General features: G+C 43.7%; 2 protein-coding genes across 5 annotated transcripts in view; one reads left to right on the top strand and one right to left on the bottom strand.

The window, feature by feature from the left end:
- The first annotated feature begins 1,551 nt into the window (after positions 1-1,551).
- Positions 1,552-12,298, top strand: cmpy (crimpy). Its single transcript, XM_075672034.1, has 3 exons — positions 1,552-1,910; positions 4,960-5,074; positions 10,502-12,298. The coding sequence occupies exons 1-3, from the start codon at positions 1,861-1,863 to the stop codon at positions 10,619-10,621; spliced, it is 285 nt and encodes a 94-aa protein (XP_075528149.1). The 5' UTR covers positions 1,552-1,860; the 3' UTR covers positions 10,622-12,298.
- The window catches only part of LOC142560143 (lon protease homolog 2, peroxisomal-like), an 86,990-nt gene continuing 74,804 nt past the window's right edge, over positions 11,944-24,129 (bottom strand). For 2 of the 4 annotated variants that reach the window (XM_075672015.1, XM_075671997.1), the window contains exon 18: positions 11,944-24,124. In XM_075672015.1, coding sequence (XP_075528130.1) covers positions 24,011-24,124 — 114 coding nt within the window. In that variant the 3' untranslated portion in view covers positions 11,944-24,010. The remainder of the gene's footprint in view (positions 24,125-24,129) is intronic. The other 2 variants (XM_075672023.1, XM_075672006.1) reach the window with 2 other exon arrangements.

Here is a 24,129-nt window from a genome sequence, read left to right as displayed (position 1 = left end):
ATGCACGGCACAGGCCACCATCGTGAGCTGCTAATCACGTGATACACGCTAGTGAAACTTAATTTGATGGAGTCCTATCGACAGAATCTACGTCTATAAAAAGGCATATTAGTAGTAACGTAATAACAATAATAATAATAGTAACTGATGGGCACCTATATATATATATATATATATATATATATATATATATATATATATAAACGAGAAGAAAGGGGGTTAACCGAGGGGCCCGATTTTTATTAGTCATATCATAAGAAGCCAACAAACACTGACACCAAGGACAACATGGGGGAAATTACTTGTGCTTAATAAATGAAATGAAGAAATGATAAATTAATGGAAGTGGATGAAAAAACAACTTGCCGCAAGTGGGAACCAAACCCACAACCTTCGCAGTTCGCGTGCGATGCTCTACCAATTGAGCTACCGCGGCGCTGTTTCCCCATCCACTTTCCTGGGTATTTATGTGTCCTAGTAGAACCCTAGGAGTGTTGTTGAGTTGTTTTTTCATCCACTTTAATTTCCATTAATTTATCGTTTCTTCATTTCATTTATTAAGCACAAGTAATTTCCCCTATGTTGTCCTTGGTTTCAGTGTTTGTTGGCTTCTTATGATATGACTATATATATATATATATATATATATATATATATATATATATATATATATATATATATATATATATATATAAAGACGTTCTGACGTGATTACGTCGCGAGAGCGCGTAGCCCCTACGATATAAATTCAGCAGGACATTTTCGGTTAACGTAGCCGAATAACACACTGGTGATAATCTGGCTTTCGGTGCAATTTGTCAAAGCTTAAAATAAAATTAACCAAGAAAACATGAAATCTAAGCAAGGAGCCTGTACATCTTCCGACGGCGTTCTCCTTGTCTCTATCTTCTCCTTGTCGCACACTGACTCGGTCACAGCCAAAACAGTGCCACAAGGGAGGCGATGCAGCGCGAGCCACGAACGAGGAACTTCCAAAATGACCTCTCCCGCTGCTTTCAGAGTCGTCGTGCCGCGAACAGCTGATAAACACAGCTCAAGCAGGTCATATTGAGTTTCTCTGCGGCGGAAAAGATTGCTCAAGATAGTACAGCGGGTGTTGCAACATCGCAGCCTAATGAGGAGGCATTTTTTATTATTAATTCGTCTCGTTCCGAATCATTTCGCGTCGTGGTGAACTTTCGCGCGCTATATATGACCAAACAATCTCAACTTTCTTTTTAAATATATATCATAGATATAACGCTCCACATATGCAAATTGGCTTTTATTTTTTTTTTTTTTCGTGGTGGTGGGTAGGTGGGTTCTGGAGGCGGTACAAAGATGGTGGGAAAGAGGTGTGTGTGTGGGGGGGGGGGGGGAGGGGCATAGTTGTTTCCTGCTTGCGCTCACGGTCTCACGCAGATACATACGTCACAAGTGAGCAGCAGCGTACCGTGTTACGTTTCCTATGTCAGCGGGAGCTAACTGTAACACAACCTCGAAGACATCTGCGCGTCCGGGACAAACCCGGCCTAATCAAGGGCTGCACGTCAGTAGGGCACGTTTCAGCGCAAGACATGGCGAGGCAAGGGAGTGCTGGTCGCGGTAATCGTGGGGCTTTACTCCTCGGAAAGAAATGCCACTTGCCAGGGAAGAGAACGCGGGTGTAGAGCTCGGTCAGAGTAACCAGCAATGGTGGGGAGGGGCGCGGACATCCCGTGGAGGACGGATATGCCACTTCCTGCTGCAAACAGCCCGCCAAATCGCGATCGCATATAAGAGCCGCGCGGAAACCAGTCGAGCTAATTAGTGTACCGCATCCACACGCTGGCCGCTCTGCGCAGAAGCTTCCACACCATCATGAACACGACCTTGTGCGCCGCTCTGCTCTTCCTGGGCTTCATTGCACTGTGAGTATCCATTTGCACTCTCTATGGTGTTTCGTAGCATGGTAGGCTCCAGTTGGCTGACCTTGGAGCACAGTGCACGTCCGGCGAAGGCACTGACGGCACGAATTTCTCAGAAAGAACATGCTCCAAGAAGTGTGGACCTAACCAGACCGCTGGAGTCCACCGCTGCATAGTCATGTTATAGCCTGACTACAGCTTGCTCTAACTTTCCAGTGAAGCCCACGCCGCTTACTTTTATTGGGCAACAAAGGAGGTCCCATTACAGTCTTTGACCTCGGGACCTCCTCCTGTATAATACTGCCTTGTACTACATCTTGTCTATTAATAATAAAACCTCATTCATTCAAAAAAATGCGGAACCAAGCTGACGAGCTTGCAGATGAGCCGACCGGTAGGGCCTCTCACGTTCTGTCATCGCCGTCCGCGTATGACAAAACGTTTTATCCTTGCTTCGGATCTCGTCATCTGCAACTGTGCTGATACAGCTCGTATGTCTGTCTGGATAAAAGCTCTCCAAACGTTGCCCGTATTTTGGCGATGTAAGAATTCAGGCAACGCAGGAGTTTTTGCGTTTGCCAGTGGTGTGCTCCATAATATTATTTTTTTTTTTCATTTCGCGTAGTTATATAGAAACAGCAGCTAGGCCTGTTCAAGTGTGGTCTGGCGCGTTTCAGTTCGCGTACTCATTCCATTAAAAGGCAGCAAATGCGTTCGCCCAACATTTACGCGTTATCGAAATTGCCTTAATTGCCAACGTCTAGCATCAAGAGTGTCAAAGCGTTTCCCATCGTGTTTTGTTAAACACACAAATAGCACAGTCACATACGCATATACACAGTAGAGATACCCACAAGGTTTTGTAAAGGCCCGTGGACCTCAGAAATACCAGAAGCGCTTTCATGGAGCGTAATGTGGTGCTTTGACGGTCACTTGCTGCAAGATCAAATGTTTGACGAGTCAGCCAGCTCGGGCGCCATAACCTACTTTTGTCTTTCTACAACCAGAATATATAAACTATAACACGTATGTTGGAGAACAGTTCATCATATTAAATACTCCACTGTGCCATACGATTTTTGCTGTTATCGCATTGCTTTGCTCAATGAAATCACGTCAGGCTCCTTATATATACGCCAGATCAGGTGTAAAGTTCAAGGTAGAACTCACTAAGGTCTATGGCACTGACACCAGCTGAAAGTCAGTAAAAATTCGCATGCGCAGTTTTTAACACTGGATTGTTATCTACAAGCACAATCCATATCTACGTGTAATCTGTGAAATATATGGTTTCAAGGGCCTTCCTTACGAACGTCTATGCTGCTCACGTGACCAAAACAGCCGCAGCCGTAATGCTTCCAATGCCACAGCTCTGAAACGCATGTGAACTCAGGTCTTGAAGAGCAGAATGCAAGGACTTCAGCGCTACCTGCACCGATTACACTCGCGCATTCGTTAATGCGGCAGAGCCATACATACGAACATGTGTGCCCGGCGCATATATCAGTTCACGTGGTTTGATTGATTTAATAGATTCGAGAACAAAAGGCGTCTGGCATTATGGCATATTTAATATGAGGAATTGCTCTCCAATGGCATACTTTTCCGTTTCCTCTGATTGTATAAAGACAAATCCAGTTTATGACATCCGAGTAGGCTGACATGTCAAACATTTGATCTTAGAGCAAGTGACTGTCAAATAGCACCAGTTCACGAATTTGGGACTGAAGCAGCGTACACAAAAAGGATTTATTTTCAAACCGCGGGAGGAATAAAACATACCGCGCACGTTTGCAAAGCAATAAGGAAATCTTGCAGTGAAAAATGGTTACGCGTGAGCCATGAAGAATGGATTGAAATATTTCTGCTACCGAGAGATTTGTCAGAAAGAAGCAATACACTATATATATATATATATATATATATATATATATATATATATATATATATATATCCAGCACAACCACTCACTCAGCAGATGAACGTCAGCACTGTTGGGAATCACGCACACGCACACGCAGGTGACGCCTTTCGTATATCGTGACAGAATCATGGCGTGCCTCGTTCTGTAGGCTTTATTTTGTGTGGAGTGTCAAAGTGGAAAAGATATATATATCACGGCTCCGGGACATCAAAGAGGCGCGACGTAACGCTAACGCATTTCTCTCGCATTTACCGCTGAATCGCCATTGATTATTATTATTTTTTACTCGCTAAAGATTTCAGGGAACAAATGCGTAATTTGTGTGATGCATCACACAAGCAGTACAAGCCCCCCCCCCCCCCCCCCCCCCGTGTCATACAGCTAGTCCGTGTCACCGCTAATGTGTACTGAGCGCCGCCTTTTCTGCAACACATGCGAACGCGCCCCACGGGCTTCGAAAGTGAGATTATAGTTATTCGTGCTTCCAAGAGATTTCATACACTGCATATAGTATGCCCCCTACATGAGCTATCATCAGTTAAGAAGTCACACATAGTAGCTTTTAATTGCCCGAGCACGCAACTTTGCAAGCGCAATCTCCGTGCCAGGAAAAAGGCGCAGGGAACGCGGGCATGATGAAAGAAGCGGCGCACGCAAGCAAAATTATTCGCTAACAATGTCACCACTAGTTCAGGCGAACCCTCTGGTTCCTACATGTATCGATACGTGCACTACGACCGCGAACACAGGCTGGACTCTAGTGCATGGGATGCATCAACGCTGCATGCCAAGGCGGTGCTCCATAGAACCAATGAGCCGCGTTGATCGTCGGCCCCCGTGCGCTTACGGTCATGCTTATCCTGGGCTCTCCTTCAAGTCGCTAACACGCGAGTTCGTGCCCACTCTCCTGGCAAACACCGGGTGTCTCGGCCACTGCACCGGCGGTTTCCAAAGAGGCCCAAGCGTGCATCTTATCCTATTCATATGCCAGCTCGCTTTATGCCGCGCAAAGCACAAGCGGATACTCGTAAAGCGCACCCGTGCATCGCTTGGCTTTGCAAAAGACAAGCCGGGCCCGCATGGCTAACCGCGGTGCCTCTCTTTTCGCTTTCGCTCCACAATCACCAGGGCCGAGTCGATGCCCTCCTGTCCAGACTGCGTCGAGGTCGACTGCTCCGAGGAAGAAGACTGCGCCTACGGAGTCACGAGCGACATGTGCGGCTGTTGCAGGGTCTGCGCCAGCGTGAGTGCACCCTCTTACGTCATCGCGGGAAAGGGGAAAAAAACGACAAAAGATGCATGAGGCGAACACGCGTAAGCGGAGGCCTTACGTAGGAAACAGATTCGCAGGCAGGGCTTCAAGTCGTGAGTTTGCTTCACTGCTGTTTTGAAGCCTCTCGCACGTGTCGTGAAAAGGAGGGCGAGCCTAACTTGAGATGGTTGCGAATTGCCACACTCAAACAATATATTAATTGTCCGTATACGGTTTGCTCTCAGAAATTTTCTTGGCATCAATTCACTGCATGTTTGTGCTAACGGAAAGTTTCACGGCGGAATGAAATATTCAAAATCAAAATGAGTATAAGTCATGAAAGCCCCCGTGTTCTACTAAACTGTACACTCAAGAGTTGCGCTGTTCAGAGCGCAGCCATCAAAGTTGCACATTCCTACTGCACCGAACATTCGTCTAGTATATAGTGCGCTTGGCTTAAAGCTCTTTATGACATTACAGCTCTAAACAATCACATCATCGGTCGCTCATTTCCGTTGCGAAGAAACCGCGTTGCAGATGCTTGGAAATTACCTCGTTCCCATAATTTCCAGTCAAAATCCCACTTGTTTAGCGCTCGGACGGTGAGCTCCTGTGTGCATTTACCCCCTTAATCAACCTTGAAGCCGGTTACTCGTAAAAGTTGCCGCTGCCTCCGTCTTCTTGGTTATTCCAATCTTTCCGTTCCGTATACTCTGATCTGCTGCGATTAATCGACACAATCTTATCGCTCACCGGCAGACCTCGTTCTCTCCCCCTCCTTTCTTTGTTTACACTCGTAAACAAGCAATCAACAATAATCGGAGTTGAGCTTGGAGATTCGGTTTGTTGATCAGGGCTGTATACAGCGCAACTTGCCGTCTCTCCGACGTTTTCTTATCGCTACGACATTTCGCTTAACAGAGCAATAAATAAGGGCTACTTGGTTCACTCTCCGATTTCTTTTAGGAAAGCGCTGATTTAAAAGCACTACACGATGAAGGAAACACGCTTTGTCCGGTCAACCTGTGTTTATGTCTTGTTTCTTCGTGTAGTGCCTTTAAGTCAGCGCGTTCTTAAAAGAAATTTCGATTAACTTTTATGTCATACGTTACATAGAAAACACAGAAGTATACATATTAGGCCTGCTTTAAAGGAAAAAAAAAGCCCGTAAACTCGTGGGACCTTGCAAATTCACGAACTGAGTTCTAGCGAAGAATAATTGACAGAAAAAGAGACATTTCCGATTCCCGTGGAACATTTCTACTCAGCGCCTTTGTGCACCCTCCTATCTTCACAGCTTCCGCGCGCCGCTTCGAGGCGCTCTTTCGCTGGCGACGTTGAACGCGCGATTACTAACAATGAAAGCCTCCGAGTTAGTATAAGGTCTCCAGTACATGCGCAAAGTTTCAAGGACAGATGAAAGTCTTTTTGCTTATAGGAATAATTATAAAATTGAATAAACTGCTCATATGGTCGTTTTAAAGGGACACTTTAGAATTTTCTACAGCTCCTCAATGCATTTACAACTTTTACAACATTGAAATTTCTCCAGCATCTTTCCCCTAACGCATACATTATATTACTCCAAAATTATTCAGCGAAGCTTCGTCCGTGCTTCTGTCGCCTGTAAGCTGAAAACTCTTTCGGTGCAACCCCATGAGCATGCACGAAAAAAAAAAAAAAAGATAGGCGCGCGGTTGGCTGCGCCAGTAGTGACTCGCTGCTCTTCGTCGCAGCAGAGCGCGCGCGAAGCTGTTTCTCTCCGGCTCCGAAATGGGTAGGCGACGCGTCATACGTACTCCTCGGGAGCTGGTAGCTTTCGATCAGCAATACCACGAGCAAACCACGAACGAGCTCGTCAACGCCGTGCCGATGCTGCAGCCCGGACACAAGAACAGGCTCATGCAGCCGAGTGCAAGCAGCAACTGCGTACCGAGGATCCAGCAGCCTATCAAGATGTTTAATGAACCGTCGGGATTGACTCAGTGATAAACACCGGGGTCGCACATTTCAGCTTCGCTGGTTAACCATCTGTACGGAGTGCTTGGGCGGTGATGTTTTAAATCTCTATACGCTTGGTAGTTCCCAAACGTAAACTCCCCGGTAGACGTCAAGAACCCCAATTCGTACAATTTGATCATTTGTAAAGGCGCGCCCAAAGCACTTATACAATAGAATTTTCACCAGCATGTTCATCCTATGACACTCTTCATTACTAACAATTTCACCCTATGTCAAATAGATTTTAAACAACGTACTGCTAACGACACCACAAAACTGCAAAGTTCAATTGACAGGACTTTGGTCACTTGCCCAGCCCCGCCTAATTACACCACAAACTTCTTTGCCCACACACCACCATCGACAAGGGAAATATTCCCTCCGAAATTCATTGGGCCTGGGTGCCCTCGACGCTGAGAGCACGCTTTGGAGCCATTTTGCTGGAGCGTGTTTATGTGCTCCTGCATAAGTGGCCAGCACGTTGCTGAGACGCCAGCTACAAGCGCTCTCTTCAGGCTACGGACGATTGTAGTGATTACACTGTCATAGCCCAGCACCTGCATTTTTGTTGCATAACAAAGCAAGCACAGCACGTGCCATACGCACAAACTGTGAAACGCCGCCACGCCGGCCGGGTTGGATGTTAAGACGTCCCCTTTGGAATGGGGCGGTGGATTGCGCCGCCGAGCTCTTATTTTATTGCCTCATTAGGCAATAAAATAACCTATGTAAAAAAAAGAATAAAAGAAAAAAAACACGATTAATTCCCATTACCAATGTTTCTGAACCCCTATCGTAAACATTGTTTTTGTACGCCTCCATTGTTTGTCGTTTCCCCACTTCTCTTCCACCAATCTTCTGATCGGCATCGAATCCTGATTGTACCCCTGATTTCAAACAAACAACCGCATTTCGAAGTGCAAGTCCTAGAACCATTACACCTTTCCACATACCTCGGAACACCTCATTCCTATTGTATCCCCACAGCGCTCTGTATTTAATTATGGCCGCATTTCTCTTCCCCTTTACTGTTAACGTTTTTTCCTGTGTTTCCATATAAATATTGCCTTCGTTTATCCATATACCAAGGTATTTATATTCTTTTACGCGAGGTATTTCCTGACCCTGTATTGTCACTGTCTGTTCACTGTTTTCACTGAATATAACACCTGATTTTCTAACGCTAAATTTCAGACCTAACTTATCGCCTTCCTGCCCACAGATATTAGCCAGACGTTGCATATCACTTTGTTTGTTAGCTGGCAACACAATGTCGTCTGCATAAGACAAACGTGGAAGCTGCTGCTCTACTACTGTACCCGCCTGCTTGTACGAGATTAAACCCGATAGTGCTTCCCTCTAGCGCCCTCTCCATGTACATAATAAACAGCAGTGGGCATAAAGGGCACCTCTGCCTCTGTCCCTTGTTGATATCAACTTTCTCCTCGCTCCTCATCCCTTCCCATTCAATGCAAACGTTTTTTTTTTTCCTGTGTAAATCTCTCTCAAAAGCTGTAGACAATCGTTGCCTAAGCCTTCCCTTTCCAAAATATGCCACAAAAATTGCGGTCTACGTTTTCATATGCTCCTGTAATGTCTAAAAAGGCCACACATAACAGTCTCCTTTCCACTTTTAATATTTCAACACACTGAACTGAGTAAGGACCAATAAGTTATCATCCAAACGCCTACCTATTCTGAAGCCATTCTGAAGTACTCCCAAAATGCCATTATCCTCTGCCCATGCTTACAGCTTTAATTCCCGGCATTGCTGACCTGTATATTGCCGATGTAATAGTCAACGGTCTACATGAGTAAATTCCATCTTTCTCCCCCCCCTCCCCCCCTTACCATTATAAATTAAATTCATTCTACTTTGTCGTCAACTGTCTGATATTCGTATTTCTTTGAGACTTTCTTCTACTGCTTTCAACAGAGGTTCCTTATTTTTTAGTCCTAGTTCATTAATCAGCCTAACGAGAACTTCGTCTAGTCCTGTGGCTGTTTGCTTCGGAATTTTCTCTTTGGCTTTCTTCCAGATGAAATTTGTCAGCACCAGCTTTTTTTCCATCTGGTTCTATTTCATGCCCCCTTTTTTCTTCAACTACATTATTGCCTTGGAAAGATTCGGCTGTTATTGTTCGGATGTAATTTAATTTAATGCCACGTCCCCTTCCAGTTTGTTTCCATCTTCGTGTAGGATATGTTGTAATGTTCCAGACTTCCTGCCTAATAATTTTATGTGGTTCCAAAATATTCTAGATGCGGCCTTCTTTTTCTCGCGTATTTGTTCAACCAACGTTCACTTTCAGCTTTTATCTTTGCTTGCACTAGTATTTGTACCACAGATATTTTCTCCCTGTATATTTCCCATTTTCCGGCTACCTCACCCTGCGGCAACTGCGCCTTTTTTTTTTTTTTTTTTTTTGCCTGCCTGTGCTCTCGGGATGCTTTCTGTCATTCGACGATCGCTTGTCGTATCTGTCTGTTCCACCAGCTTTTCGGTTTCTTTTTTCTTTTCCAACGAACATGTTGCTTCTCTTTTCGTATTTCTGTCATTACACTTAGAAGCTCATTATATTCTTATTCTTTACTTGGCCATTTGCCAAGTTCTTCCTCTGCTCTTGACTATACTTGTTTTTGTTCAGCGTTCAAATTTGGACTGGCCATTTTGCGCTCCTTGCGCTCTCTTTCCCAACTGCATATCCCATATTCAAAAGGATGCGCTTATGGTCACTCCTTATGCTGCTATGCCCTTCCTCGTCAATGACCATTTCTCTCACCTTATCATGAATTCCTTCTGTCATCAGACAGAAGGAAATGCGCGGAGGCGAGCGCCATCTGGTGGTGTTGCAAGAAACCCAGCGGCGCGCGCGAGCAAGACCACAGCAGCGGCGCCCAGAACGCCGGGAGAAGAGGCAAAGAGAGCTTCACGTTAATAAGATTTAAGTTACGAGAGTGCGCGAAGTCTGCTGTGCACCACTAGCTCAGCGAGCGTTAATACAATTTTTCCTCTTGCATGCAATACGACGTTCATAAAATGAATATGCCAATCTGTTAACATAATTCTTAGCCTGTACGTTCAACTAGTGACAACTAAACTTCCATGGGCAATCAGATATGCGCAATATTCACAACTTTCAACTAAGACACGTGCCGCCGGTGACCTTTTTTCTTTTCTTTTTGCTTCTTTCTTCTTTGTTTCGTCCGCTCTTTAGAAATCTGTTCTATATCGTCATAGCAAAAATGCATGATAGGGTAAAACACGCACGACATGTGTGTGTGTGTGTGTGTGTGTGTGTGTGTGTGTGTGTGTGTGTGTGTGTGTGTGTGTGTGTGTGTGTGTGTGTGTGTGTGTGTGTGTATATAAAGCCGAGAGCAATCTAAATATTCTTTTTCTTTCGATTAATAATTTAGGGACCTGGCGAAGAGTGCGGTGGCTACTGGAATCACGGAGGTACCTGCGCCGAAGGACTCACTTGCAAACCCAACCTGATGTATCCCCAACTACCCGGACAGTGCGTGTACAATAAGTGAACACCCAAGTCATGCCGAACGCAGCGACGAGATTCCAGCACGCGCAAGACACAGTGCAGTGTACATTGTACTGTTACATGTGACAAAGACGACATTGCATGACGTTACGCCACCACATTACATTCCTCAAGACACAACATGAAGTATAGTTGCTGTAGGGATTTGTATGCGGTTGTTCGCCATCCAGACACTTTTCTAACAGTACAGCTAAGGCAAATAATTCCACAATACGTTCTGCTTTACCGAAACAGAGGGGAAGAAAACCAGTTTATCAACCATACGCGATATATTCATGCTTTACACCAACAGTCGTCACGGGAAGAGGTCGTTTTATGCACGTGGCAGCGCAACAAATTTCTGCTCTGTGAGCATTATACACGTGTTTAACTTCGTTTGCCCTTACTCTAAACAGTACCTTGCACGCTAGTCTGACACCTTTGCCCTTAAACAGTATTTTGCATGCTAGTTCGACTTTGACAGCACGTTGACACTTTCCCGCCTATGTATGGTTCAGCGTTTATTGCAGTTACAGCACCAATTATACAGCCTGCCGCGTAAGTTTTCGGGACGGTGAAGCTGCGAACAGCTGAAACTGCTCGCATTCTATGAGCCTGCAGGCAGAAATTGAGGCACACAATCTTCCCCAATGTTTTGCGTCGTGCATTTTTCTACTTATTTATTTTCACCTTTATCTTTCTACTTCTCTGTGCAGGCCGCAGAGTTTCATTTTTTTTTCATAAGTTTTCTTTTTGGCTACGATGATCAGAAAACCTTTTAGGCCAGTGCTGTCAAATATTCAAACCTTGACATGAGGCAGCTTTAAAGTTCTGATGGCAATGAGACGCCCCAGCCCGCTCAAGCACGTGGACATAAAGGGGTAAGCTTGGAAAATACGCACACGACGCCAATAAAAAATTTAGCGAATTTCATGCGGTCTATCAGCCATTGTCATAACGTCATGGCGTCATTGTCATTGTCATGGCGTCAGGTGGCGGCTGCCGCCATCTTAGTTGAGGTCAACGAATGCATAACGCCCTGGTGCAATGTGAAATGCTGTCTGCAGATTGGCTGTAGCACACGTTCGCAATCTTTCAGTATGACAGCCCCAAGATGGGGGCACCCAGAGCTCTAAATCTAAAACGGTCTGTTGCTGCACTCGGCGCTACAATTTTTCGTGGCGATCGCGCTAAGTTATGATGATCCGTTCAAGGTCGACCATTTTAAGATTTTTTTTTTTTTTCGGATGGCAATGACTTGCAACGTGGTATGACAAAAGCCCGCGCGCTAAGTCCCTGCTAAAACAGAGTGAAACACAACAGCAATCATGTTTCATACTTAATTTATTGCACATCGTTTCAGCCCATCATAATTTAAGGCTTATTTATGTGTAAATATAGAATTACTTGCCTCAGAATTACAGATGTACGCCAGACACTGACACATTATCACTAGAATTATTTCACAGTTCACTTCAAAAGCACAGGACACGGCCGAGCTTGCAAAAAGCAATCGAGTTTTTCCATGCTACTAGCTATACTGTGCGCTTCAGTTGGGGCATTGGGTATATATATTGGCCCCGTTGTGCATGCTCTCTTATGTACTCTTCTATGCATATATGTATGTAACCTTACATATGTAAGTGTGGCCTGAACTTGAATAAAGCCCTGAATAAGTCAACATCTGTGTAGCTCAGTACTTGCAATGATCCATCCACGAGAGGTGGACGACAAGCCCGTGGGATGAATACTGCCATCAGAGCACAATGCCTCGACGGCCAACTGCAACGAAATTATGGACAGAGTTTAAGGCTTAGTTTCAGATAGTTCAGATGTAGAGCAACCTAAGCGCGAAATTTCACACTTGAAATACGGGCGGATGCGGTGCGAAAACCTAGCGGAAATATACGTTTTTGATGCCGAAACTGATAGAAATTGCCGCCATTGTCATTCGCCGAAAGTGACGCATAGCGAGCGCGGGGCTCCTACAATTACCGGACTTGCAGGTTAGATGAAGATTGATTCAGCAGCATACCTTCGCGAAAGTGAAGTTCCGTTGCAGTTCGCCTTTAAAGGGGCCCTGAAACACTGTCTGAACATAGTAAGAAAACGTTGCCGATCTGCCGTAGAAGCTGCTGTGAATATGTGAGCCAAATATTACTGTATTGAATGCAGCAGGCAATTTACAATCTCGTGCCAAAAATGGCGAAAAATTGCTTGCTCTTGCTTCTGCAATGCCGCCATGCAGCGTCATCGAAAGCAGTTGGCCGACCCACCGTTTATAAAGCTTTCTAACGGTGGGCCGACCAACGCTATTGGCTGATTTCGCGATCGCGGGAGCATTATCAATAATACATAACTGTTAATTCTGAGTTGAATAAATGAAAAATTTACACGTCTGCGATAAAAAAATACAGAAAAACCATTCCACCTCTGCATTGCGCGTGGCCTCCGAAATGGCAGCGGCAGGCTACGTCAACGTTACTCGTCTAGTAACGTTGAACTGCATATCAGTCTACCGCGGCCACCACGGGGAAACGCGACACTAAACTTTTAGTCAGGGCTTTGCTCTCTTGGTTTCTCCGTTGTGTAGCTTCCAGCCCGCTAGCGGAGACCTAAAGAGAGGAAGCCTGGTATCGGTGCGATAACGTCGCTTATAGTTGAAGGATTCAAAAAAATTTTGCGGCATGAGACTTGTGAGATGACGTCCTGTAATGGCGAGGCCATTCTATGATTAGTTAGAACAAAGTGTTTTGGGGCCCCTTTAAGGCACCACGTCATGTGGCTGACTGACGTTTAATATGCCAATTAAATCCCCTTGCTTGCATCCCTTTAAAACACTGTTCGGTGATATTACAGTTTGCTCCTTCAACATCTGGTGCATGCTGTAGATGTTTTGTTACTATCATTGAGATGGTGCATCAGATACCATCACCTTGCAGTTGTTTCTCATTTACAAGCTCCTCGGTGGACCGGACACACAGTTCTGAATAGTATTACATGTATCAAATAATGTAAACAAGCCTCTTTTTTTTTTGTCCAAACAGAATACACAATACAACACTTTGTTTTGAAATAAGAAAATATTCAGTAATTTATTCGCATTAGAAGGTTGCTTTTCTCAAATATCTGAGCTGAATTCGGCTTGGAAGTATTGATCTTCAAACACACTTAAGTCTCATAATGCATGCCATTGAGATCCCAATCAGCCGGCACAACCCAGAGAAGTAAGTGAACATGCAGCTTTGAGCAAGATAATGATGTAATGACTTACAAGTATCACTTAGCATATGCAGAAAACTTAAGATACCAAAATAGGCAGCTACTAGTGCTACAAGAAAGGAGGGGATGAGTAAACAAGCATCATCTTGACATTTATGGAAGAGGGCACATTTAAACATATTTAATACTTTCTTGCATTCCCAAACAGCCATCATTACAAGTATTACACGAAAACCTGCACACAAGCAAATATAACATGTTCTGTGTTAATTAAACTGTGGGGTTCAAAGTACTGAAGCTGCTCAGTGGACTATGAGGGATGCTGTAATGGAGGGATCAGAATAATTTTGACCACCTGAGGTTCTTTAACGAGTATAAAAAAAAAAGTATAGACTTATTATCTTTTTTTTTTGCATTCCGTCTCCATACAATGCGGCCAGAAATCGAACCTGCAGCCTCGTGCTTAACAGCACAACGCCATAGCCACTGAACCAACATATGTGACACTTCTGTATATCCATAAATTTGTAGGCATGCATTATTATTCCAGCTGGCATATATACATAAAAAAAAAAACCTGCAAGTAAAGCAGTCGCAAGCTCAACAGTCTGTGCTATTCATTACTGTTAAGCAAAGGCTTTGCACTTTGCCATGTTGCGGCACTATCTACAGGGTGAACATTGAAGACCATGTCTGGTAACCAAAGTACAATTCACTCTGCCGGTCAGTATGCCCTTGAACAGAGCCATTTCTGTTATTTTCCCGGGAAAAACATGTTTCAAGGTATCAGCTTCAAATCATGTAACACAAACGTCACTGGCACCCATGGCAGGCTAGAATAAACACCATGTAAATTTGTAAAAGGTCGGTAAAAATAAAATGGACACCCATGCAAAATAAAGTTTTAAAGAGGCCCTGCGAGACTTTTTAGCAAAACTATGAAATGCTTTTCACTTTAGAGGGCATCACTTCATGAAGATACTTTAGCAAGAAATATTTGAATGCACTGCGTATGAGCAGCGTTAATCGTAACCTAAGATTACCTTTCAACCCATTTGCGATGCTTTTGCTCCTTCTTCCACACTGGACATTGGGCAGGCTAAAGAAGAATAAGGTGTTGCCCATAACCCTCCGCCCACTATACATCGACGCAATGTTGCATTTCTTATTCTACACTGATAACGTGATGGCCACTGCTACTGGTTATGAAGCACATTACTTACTGTACGCCAATGTTCTAGCTTTCCTAATAATAGTTATATATTTTATACACTCATGCATGAAGCAGTAATACAGAGATAATACCAAAATTATCTGCTGTAACATATTGCGCAGCTAGTGGAAGCAGCAGTTTTCAGTAGCACATACTGTGGCTTCAAAGCACTGCCTTTTATAAGCCAATTTAAAATAAAGGAAGAAAGAAAGCTGCATATGTGCCACTTCTGTTCAAGATAAACTACACATTTTTACATGGCTGAACATCAATGTGTTGAACGCAAGTGTGAACACTGTTCTGTGCATGTTACAGGCAATGGACTAGTCTGGCTTCTGGCTGTGTGCTTCAACAAGCACTGATGCTAGCATCGCTTTATAAATATTTTTCTTAAAATATCTTCCCTCTTTCTGACAAAGCCCGAGCAGCTGGTGTCATGGCAGGGATGGATCTAAGGCCCAGTGAAGGAATGGGCGGCAGAAACTTTTAAAGCAAACCCTCCCAGACTTTCCTGACCGTGGCTGCTGGGTGCTGCTGCTGTCATGTCGAACAGCTCGCACTAAAAACAAAAATCATTACATGCCCAATGGTGGGATTGAACCTAAGTCCCCAAGCAGAGCAGCCAGATGCTCAGACCATTAGGCCGCAATCGCATGTATACTTCTACCATGCCACCGCCAATTAGCTCTTTGAGATCATCGCCACGTCTCATGTTGCATAGCACACGTGCGTGAGAGCACATGTGCACATGCCAGTTTCCTTTAGGCCAAAGACATATGAATTAAATTAGCTAATTTGTAGCATTTTAGTAACCACTTCCCACAGATACTAAGATGTGCACTGAATATGCTTTTTCTTTTTCACTTCACTGAGCGCACCAGTTTACATGTTAACTGTCAATTATGCAAGTGATTTTTAAAATGTGATAGCACTTTGATGCATAGCATCCCCCCCCCCCTTTACTTTTCTGAATCTTGCTTGTTATCTGGCCTTGAAACACTACGAATATTTAAGCAGCAATGCCTGGCCCCTTCCATGGTAATCACCTCCCGCTCTAAGTAGTGCCAGCCGTCGAGTAAGGGTACTTTGCACCGGGCCACCAGAAAGTTCACCACGCTTGTTGGAACTGCGGGAGCTGAGCTTTGGCATGCCGAAGAGCTGCATGCCTAGCATGCTTCAATTCTCATAACGCAAAGAAAAATGAATAGAATAGTGCGACAAACAAACAATGGTGCAATAGCATTTATTTGCCTACCCCTTCCCATTTTACTAAATCTGGCTAGCTATCTGGCCTCAGAAGTTGTACCAATGTAAAATAATGATTGCCAATATAAGAAAATTGTGGAATGCAAAGATTCACATTTGGGTCTATGTTTCACATCCTACCAGAGATGTTCTTGCTCAGTGCAGCGCCTTCTTCACCCTTCCAACTCTTCTTGGGTGAGGATGAATTTGAGGAGCATATTATAGCACTTATTAAAACAAATTTAAAAACTTTACACAACTTGTTTTTTGTATATATAACCATGTAAAGGGGTGGCAAAGTGAACATCAAGGAGAATGGCACAGCTTTTAGAACACTGAGTGGTGGTGAAACTCCCGTTTTTCCACTACTTTTTCCTACTCTGGCGGGTTTCTCCAGCTGAAAAAGATTGCCCTCCACCTCACCTGCCATTGCTGCCGGAGCAGGCAGCAGCAATGGGAGAGGAAGAGGGCTGTTGCAAGCGCTAGTGTGTTGCCCTCTCCCTGAGACAGGATACCACGTCCAAGAAAACATGCACACTAGCCAAGGAAAGCTGTTCCCATTTAAAAAAATTCTAGCCAATAGTAAGGCTTGTACTCAGAACACCCATAGCTGTGATACAGGCACTCTACCACTACTCCACAACCAGACTGTATTGCCTGCAAATCATTTGTGTTGCAACCTAACTCTACTAGCTCACTAAATGGTTTTAATGGGTCCCATTAAGGTAGCATCACAACATATAAAACACATTATTCAATTATGTAAATTAACCTTCAGGCTTTATAGCCACTACAAGGACTGAAGGTGTAATTGATCATGTAAACTTGCAAGAGATACACAAAATTTGAAATCAGGAAGATATATGTAGTACTTTAGCATATGCTGTCCTGTGCTCACTGTCATACACAGTGAATAATCTACGGAGCCCCAGAATTGCTCTAAACATCACAGATCTAGCTACAATACACATATATACAAACTTATTAATCACGCCAAAATTCAATGCACTGTAATGCTCGATTGCGATCACATTCTCCTAGATAGATATCAGAGATGAATTATGCAACAATTCTTGTGCAATATGCATATAGGCTTCTTATATCTCATAAAATGCTGAATACATCCTTGCCATATATTGGGAAACTGTTTTAGAAGCATTCGGTTTGTCTTGTACAATTTTTGACACCACATTACAGCATGTTAGTGCATTTCTTACACTGTATTTTCTGTATATGTATTCACATATGTATTCTAATTATTGTATAATCTTTTAGTATACTCTCCCCCCCCCTTACACGATGCCTCCAGGGGCCTGTAAGGTATCTTTAAATAAATAAATAGTATAAATATGTATCCTTATGAAAACATGAATTTTTTTTTTGTACTACCTTTACAAAATTGAGAAGCTGAAGATGTGCTTCAGCACCCTGTACTTATTTCATTATTATTAGTTGTATTGCATATTTCTCACAATTTTGCCCGGAAACCTGCACTAATGTGTTTGAAGTGGCATTTTATCATGACATCATGAAATTTATATTTTAACCTCAAATGTTCATACGACTTCATGATTCTACTGCAATATGACTTTACCAAAAGTCTATTTCTATTGTTCTACATTATTTAAAAAAGTGAAGCTTTCTGTGTGGAGTGGGGTGGGTTCTAATACTGTGGTGGTTACATTTAACGTCAAGCTCTCTGTGTGTGTCCAATGGATTTAGATGCTGTAGTAAGTGGTGGTAGTTAAGACTGTAGAGACGAGGATGCAAGCAATGCTGGGATGAGAGGCCATAATGCATGCCCATTTGTAGATGCAATGTCATTGCATGAGGGGAGAGGGTGCAGTGCGGCACTAATTGGTGGGTGCAAGTGATCACGTCATCAGGCCACAGTGTCAGTTCGCTGATTCCCACAGTGTGCGGGATCTGCATGATCATTTAAAGCGAAGCTTTCATTGTCTACCTCCCCGTAATTTGGCATGTTGCCATCCCCTGTCTCACAAAAACTAAATTGTGTTCAATGGTGGGTTTTGAACCCGGGACCCCAAGCATAGTAGCCCTATGCTTCCGATTAAGCCACAGATGCATGGATTCACAGAGCCAGTGCTTAGAAATGCTTCACATGCGAGCTGCATTGCACAGCAACAATTTACTTATAAAAGTTAAAGCACACATTCTGCTAAAAAACGTGCAGTGGTGGCTTAGAGATAGAACACCCGCCTCACGTGCAAAAGGTCCGGGGTTCGAATCCCGGTGCCGCGCAATTTTCCACCGGATTAAAAAAAAATCCCTGTGTTGATAAAATTGCATAAACAGGCCTGGAGTGTGGCCTGATCCCGGTGACCAGAACCGGTAACGCATTCGCTCACCAGAGCAGGATTGGCCACCATGGTGCAGTACTTGGCCACAACCTCCTCTATGAACACAACAATCAAAACCCGGCCCTCAGTCCCCAGCAGCTGCGAAGCAACTGACCACGGCGGCGGTCAGACCTGCGACGCAGCAGAGGGTGCTAAGAATCACTGGCTCCGGACAGGCCGCCATTGGAATATGAACCTGGCAACGTTTAACGCTAGAACGCTATCTAGTGAGGCGAGTCTAGCAGTGCTATTGGAGGAATTAGAGGGCAGTAAATGGGATATAATAGGGCTCAGTGAAGTTAGGAGGCCAAAAGAAGCATATACAGTGCTCAAAAGCGGGCACGTCCTGTGCTACCGGGGCTTAGCGGAGAGACGAGAACTAGGAGTCGGATTCCTGATTAATAATATAGCTGGTAACATACAGGAATTCTATAGCATTAATGAGAGGGTGGCAGGTCTTGTGAAACTTAGTAAGAGGTACAAAATGAAGGCTGTACAGGTCTACGCCCCTACATCCAATCATGATGACCAGGAAGTTGAAAGCGTCTATGAAGACGTGGAATCGGCGATGGGTAGAGTGAAAACAAAATACACTATACTCATGGGCGACTTCAATGCCAAGGTAGGCAAGAAGCGGGCTGGAGACAAGGCAGTGGGGGAATATGGCATAGGCACTAGGAATAGCAGGGGAGAGTTATTAGCAGAGTTTGCGGAACAGAATAATATGCGGATAATGAATACCTTCTTCCGCAAGAGGGATAGCCGAAAGTGGACGTGGAGGAGCCCGAACGGCGAGACTAGAAATGAAATAGACCTCATACTCTGCGCTAACCCTGGCACCATACAAGATGTGGACGTACTCAGCAAGGTGCGCTGCAGTGACCATAGGATGGTAAGAACTCGTATTAGCGTAGACCTGAGGAGGGAACGGAAGAAACTGGTACATAAGAAGCCAATCAATGAGTTAGCGGTAAGAGGGAAAATAGAAGAATTCCAGATCAAGCTACAGAACAGGTATTCGGCTTTAACTCAGGAAGAAGATCGTAGTGTTGAAGCAATGAATGACAATCTTGTGGGCATCGTTAAGGAGTGTGCAACAGAAGTCGGTGGTAACTCCGTTAGACAGGATACCAGTCAGCTATCGCAGGAGACGAAAGATCTGATCAAGAAACGCCAATGTATGAAAGCCTCTAACCCTACAGCTAGGATAGGACTGGCAGAACTTTCGAAGTTAATCAACACGCGTAAGACAGCTGACATAAGGAAGTATAATATGGATAGAATTCAACATGCTCTCAGGAACGGAGGAAGCCTAAAAGCAGTGAAGAAGAAACTAGTAATTGGCAAGAATCACATGTATGCGTTAAGAGACAAAGCCGGCAATATCATTACTAATATGGATGAGATAGTTCAAGTGGCTGAGGAGTTCTATAGAGATTTATACAGTACCAGTGGCACCCACGACGATAATGGAAGAGAGAATAGTCTAGAGTCCCACAGGTAACGCCGGAAGAAGTAAAGAAAGCCTTCAGAGCTATTCAAAGGGGGAAGGCAGGTGGGGAGGATCAGTAACAGCAGATTTGTTGAAGGATGGTGGGCAGATTGTTCTAGAGAAACTGGCCACCCTGTATACGCAATGCCTCATGACCTCGAGCGTACCGGAATCTTCGAAGAACGCTAACATAATCCTAATCCATAAAAAAGAGGACGCCAAAGACTTGAAAAATTACAGACCGATCAGCTTACTGTCAGTTGCCTACAAACTATTTACTCAGGTAATCGCAAATACAATCAGGAACACCTTAGACTGCTGTCAAGCAAAGGACCAGGCAGGATTCCGTAAAGGCTACTCAACAATAGACCATATTCACACTATCAATCAGGTGATAGAGAAATGTGCGGAATATAACCAACCCTTATATATAGCTTTCATTGACTACGAGAAAGCGTTTGATTCTGTCGAAACCTCAGCAGTCATGGAGGCATTACGGAATCAGGGTGTAGACGAGACGTATGTACAAATACTTAAAGATATCTATAGCGGCTCCACAGCCACCGTAGTCCTCCATAAAGAAAGCAACAAAATCCCAATAAAGAAAGGTGTCAGGCTGGGAGATACAATCTCTCCAATGCTATTCACAGCGTGTTTACAGGAGGTACTCAGAGACCTGGATTGGGAAGAATTGGGGATAAAAGTTAATGGAGAATACCTTAGTAACTTGCGATTTCGCTGATGATATTGCCTTGCTTAGTAACTCAGGGGACCAATTGCAATGCATGCTCACTGACCTGGAGAGGCAAAGCAGAAGAGTGGGTCTAAAAATTAATCTGCAGAAAACTAAAGTAATGTTTAACAGTCTCGGAAGAGAACAGCAATTTACAACAGGTAGCGAGGCACTGGAAGTGGTAAGGGAATACATCTACTTAGGGCAGGTAGTGACGGCGGATCCGGATCATGAGACGGAAATAATCAGAACAATAAGAATGGGCTGGCGTGCGTTTGGCAGGCTTTTCAGATCATGAACAGCAGGTTGCCATTATACCTCAAGAGAAAAGTGTATAATAGCCATGTCTTACCAGAACACACCTACGGGGCAGAAACCTGGAGGCTTACGAAAAGGGTTCCACTTAAATTGAGGACGACGCAACGAGCTATGGAAAGAAGAATGATGGGTGTAAGGCTAAGGGATAAGAAAAGAGCAGATTGAGTGAGGAAACAAACGCGAGTTAATGACATCTCAGTTGAAATCAAGAAAAAGAAATGGGCATGGGCAGGACATGTAATGAGGAGGGAAGATAACCGATGGTCATTGAGGGTTATGGACTGAATTCCAAGGGAAGGGAAGCGTTGCAGGGGACGGCAGAAAGTTAGGTGGGCGGATGAGATTAAGAAGTTTGCAGGGACAACATGGCCACAATTAGTACATGACCGGGGTAGTTTAAGAAGTGTGGGAGAGGCCTTTGCCCTGCAGTGGGCATAACCAGGCTGATGGTGATGATGATGATGAATTGTAATTCGACAATTTCAGTGTGACAAAACTAGGTGGTGGTTGCAAGGCCATATATAGTGAAGCTTTATGGAGTTCAAAGGTGCCGTAAATGCCGTGGTCAGTGGTAGTGCTGTGTAGTTTTGCTGCCATGACTGAAGATAGTTGTGAGGCACGTTCGTCGCTGAAATCCGCTGCGCGTCTCTTATTGTGATGTGCCCTCTTGTGCGGCCGGCTCATCAAAGCTTCCCTTACACCGATTCCCACAGTGTGTGGGATCTGCATGATTTCTTTACGGGAAGTCTGCCCAAGATGAGTTCTGGACTAAGGATTTCGGATATTTTTTTAAATGAGAAGCTGAATTTCACTGTTGCAGATTATAACAGCTACAATTAATTAGCAGAAAGTAGAGAAGAATGTACAAGATCCCTGAAGATGAAGCAAAGATAGCATTATCCTCACCAATGACGATAACAACAATATAGCATTTACCAGAATGAGTAATGCTTACTAGAGAATTTGAGGAATCACTACTTCTAATTAATTTTTAATCAACATCATGGAATAGGGAAATTTCACCAATTGCATGATAGTCTGAAATATGACAGCGACAAACTTAAGCTTCAGATGCAATAGAATAATAGCCATATCTGATTAATAAAGCTTGCACAAAGCATACCTCACAGCTCAATGGTAAATTAGTTAAATTAGTTGCTCTTATATAAGAGAACGGGTCATGCACACTGACGGGGCAGTCGCCCAATAAGTATGCTCCTGTGAACTGCTACAGATACGTCATCAGCCCGATGTGCTCTAAGCATCTTAGCTGGAGCAGCACAGGATATAGAATTTTCATATTACCTCCAGCACCTTTGCAGTCAACACGTGCATAGCTGCATGGCAACTTTGCCTGCATCTAGAACACAAAAGCTGCTCAAGCATGTTTGACTAAACTCACATACTAACCCCGAACAAGATAAAAGCAGTGGTCAAAGTGTGGATCTTAAGACAACAAACTTAGAATAATCAACAATAATGCCTTAGCATTATCATCTTCAGGTGAGTCCAAGTGCCTGCAGCAAATTTGCAGGCAAAGAGGACCAGAGCGTGCAGGCACATTTTAAGCTAGGCAGTCAATAAAGCTATAGCTTGCACCATTGAGGAGGTGGCATAGCTCAAGCAGACGACAGTGGCTGAAGACCAGAAGTGCAGAACTGAAACTGTTGCCCTTTTCAATGCAAATGCCTTTTATAATTTTTACAGAGCTAACTAACATGAAGAATGATAGCACTGCTGATTACAGCATTGTTGACGTTGTTGCATTTGCTAAAGTAATGATTTCTTATGACGTACTAGCAAATTCAGCCAATTGTTGTAGTGTATCCCCACTGTGCCATCAAGGCTACTGAATTTTGGTAAAGATCGGAAGAAGTTGCAGAAAAGCATAAGCAATCTTCAGAGCGATATTGCGTGTTCCCTGCTACATACAGGTGAGTTATATTTTGCCCAGGTATACACTACAGCACTGTCTTGCATTTGGTATTGCTTATTTAACATACGAAAAAAGTATTGCAGGGCCCTTTTAAAATGAAAACTAGGTAGCACATAAACACAATGTTCTCCTCATATCTCCTGCTATAACAAACTATAAGTTTTACATCAATGCAGACATTACTGCAATACCACTAATCTAATAAAACACATTTATCATTTAACTTAAGTTATACAGTTGAATCTCAGTGTAACAAACACTAATATAATGAAATATTGGACATAACAATAAATCTAAAATTTTTTCTTGCCGATATCAGTGTGTAATAAATATAATCTTACAATAAACATTCGATATAACAAAGATTTTTTTATGTTAAGCGTGACTTTGTTACAATGAGGTTTGACTGTACGAAAATGAGGAAATCAGAACAGTTTTCGTAACATGTTTATCAATGTGTAAGGTCACCGGCTCACAGCCACAAGTCCTGGTATTTCAGAAAAGCTACAAGTGGCAGGGCACAAATTCACAGACTTGTATCCAATAGAGCAAATCACACAAACCTGCATCCAACATACAATCTGAAGTGTCCGTAGAAAGTTAACAATAACATATCAGACCAGCTTACCGCTGCTTGGAATAAGCTCTAGGAGTGAACAAGGTTCAGAGGCACGGAAAACAGAGCAGTTGTGTGGTAAGTTACAAACCTACACATAACATTATGTACAAAAAATAAGAAACTTCTTGCAAAAGAAATACAGTGAACTAATGGCCAGCCCCTGCCAGCATTTTAACATAGTGAAGGTATGATATCATAACTGCTGTGCAGAAATACACACCACTGAGTGCACTCCCAACTGTCCCACACAGAGCGCTACAGCTTGCTCAACACATGTTCAACAGAGCTAGGTAGGTCAGGAAAGCCACCTTCAAAAGCCTCCTGGAGAACTTCTTCAATGTGAGTCACAAAACTGAAAGACAGGTCCTCCTGCA

This window comes from Dermacentor variabilis, chromosome 1 (assembly GCF_050947875.1).
Source record: "Dermacentor variabilis isolate Ectoservices chromosome 1, ASM5094787v1, whole genome shotgun sequence".
Lineage (NCBI taxonomy): Eukaryota > Metazoa > Arthropoda > Arachnida > Ixodida > Ixodidae > Dermacentor > Dermacentor variabilis.
This window is presented reverse-complemented; position numbering and strand designations above follow the sequence as displayed.

Coding starts and splice junctions, on each gene's coding strand:
- cmpy (XM_075672034.1), top strand. CDS start 1,861: ATGAACACGACCTTGTGCGCCGCTCTGCTCTTCCTGGGCTTCATTGCA. Junction 1,911..4,959: donor TTCCTGGGCTTCATTGCACT/GTGAGTATCCAT, acceptor CACAATCACCAG/GGCCGAGTCGATGCCCTCCT. Junction 5,075..10,501: donor GTTGCAGGGTCTGCGCCAGC/GTGAGTGCACCC, acceptor TTAATAATTTAG/GGACCTGGCGAAGAGTGCGG.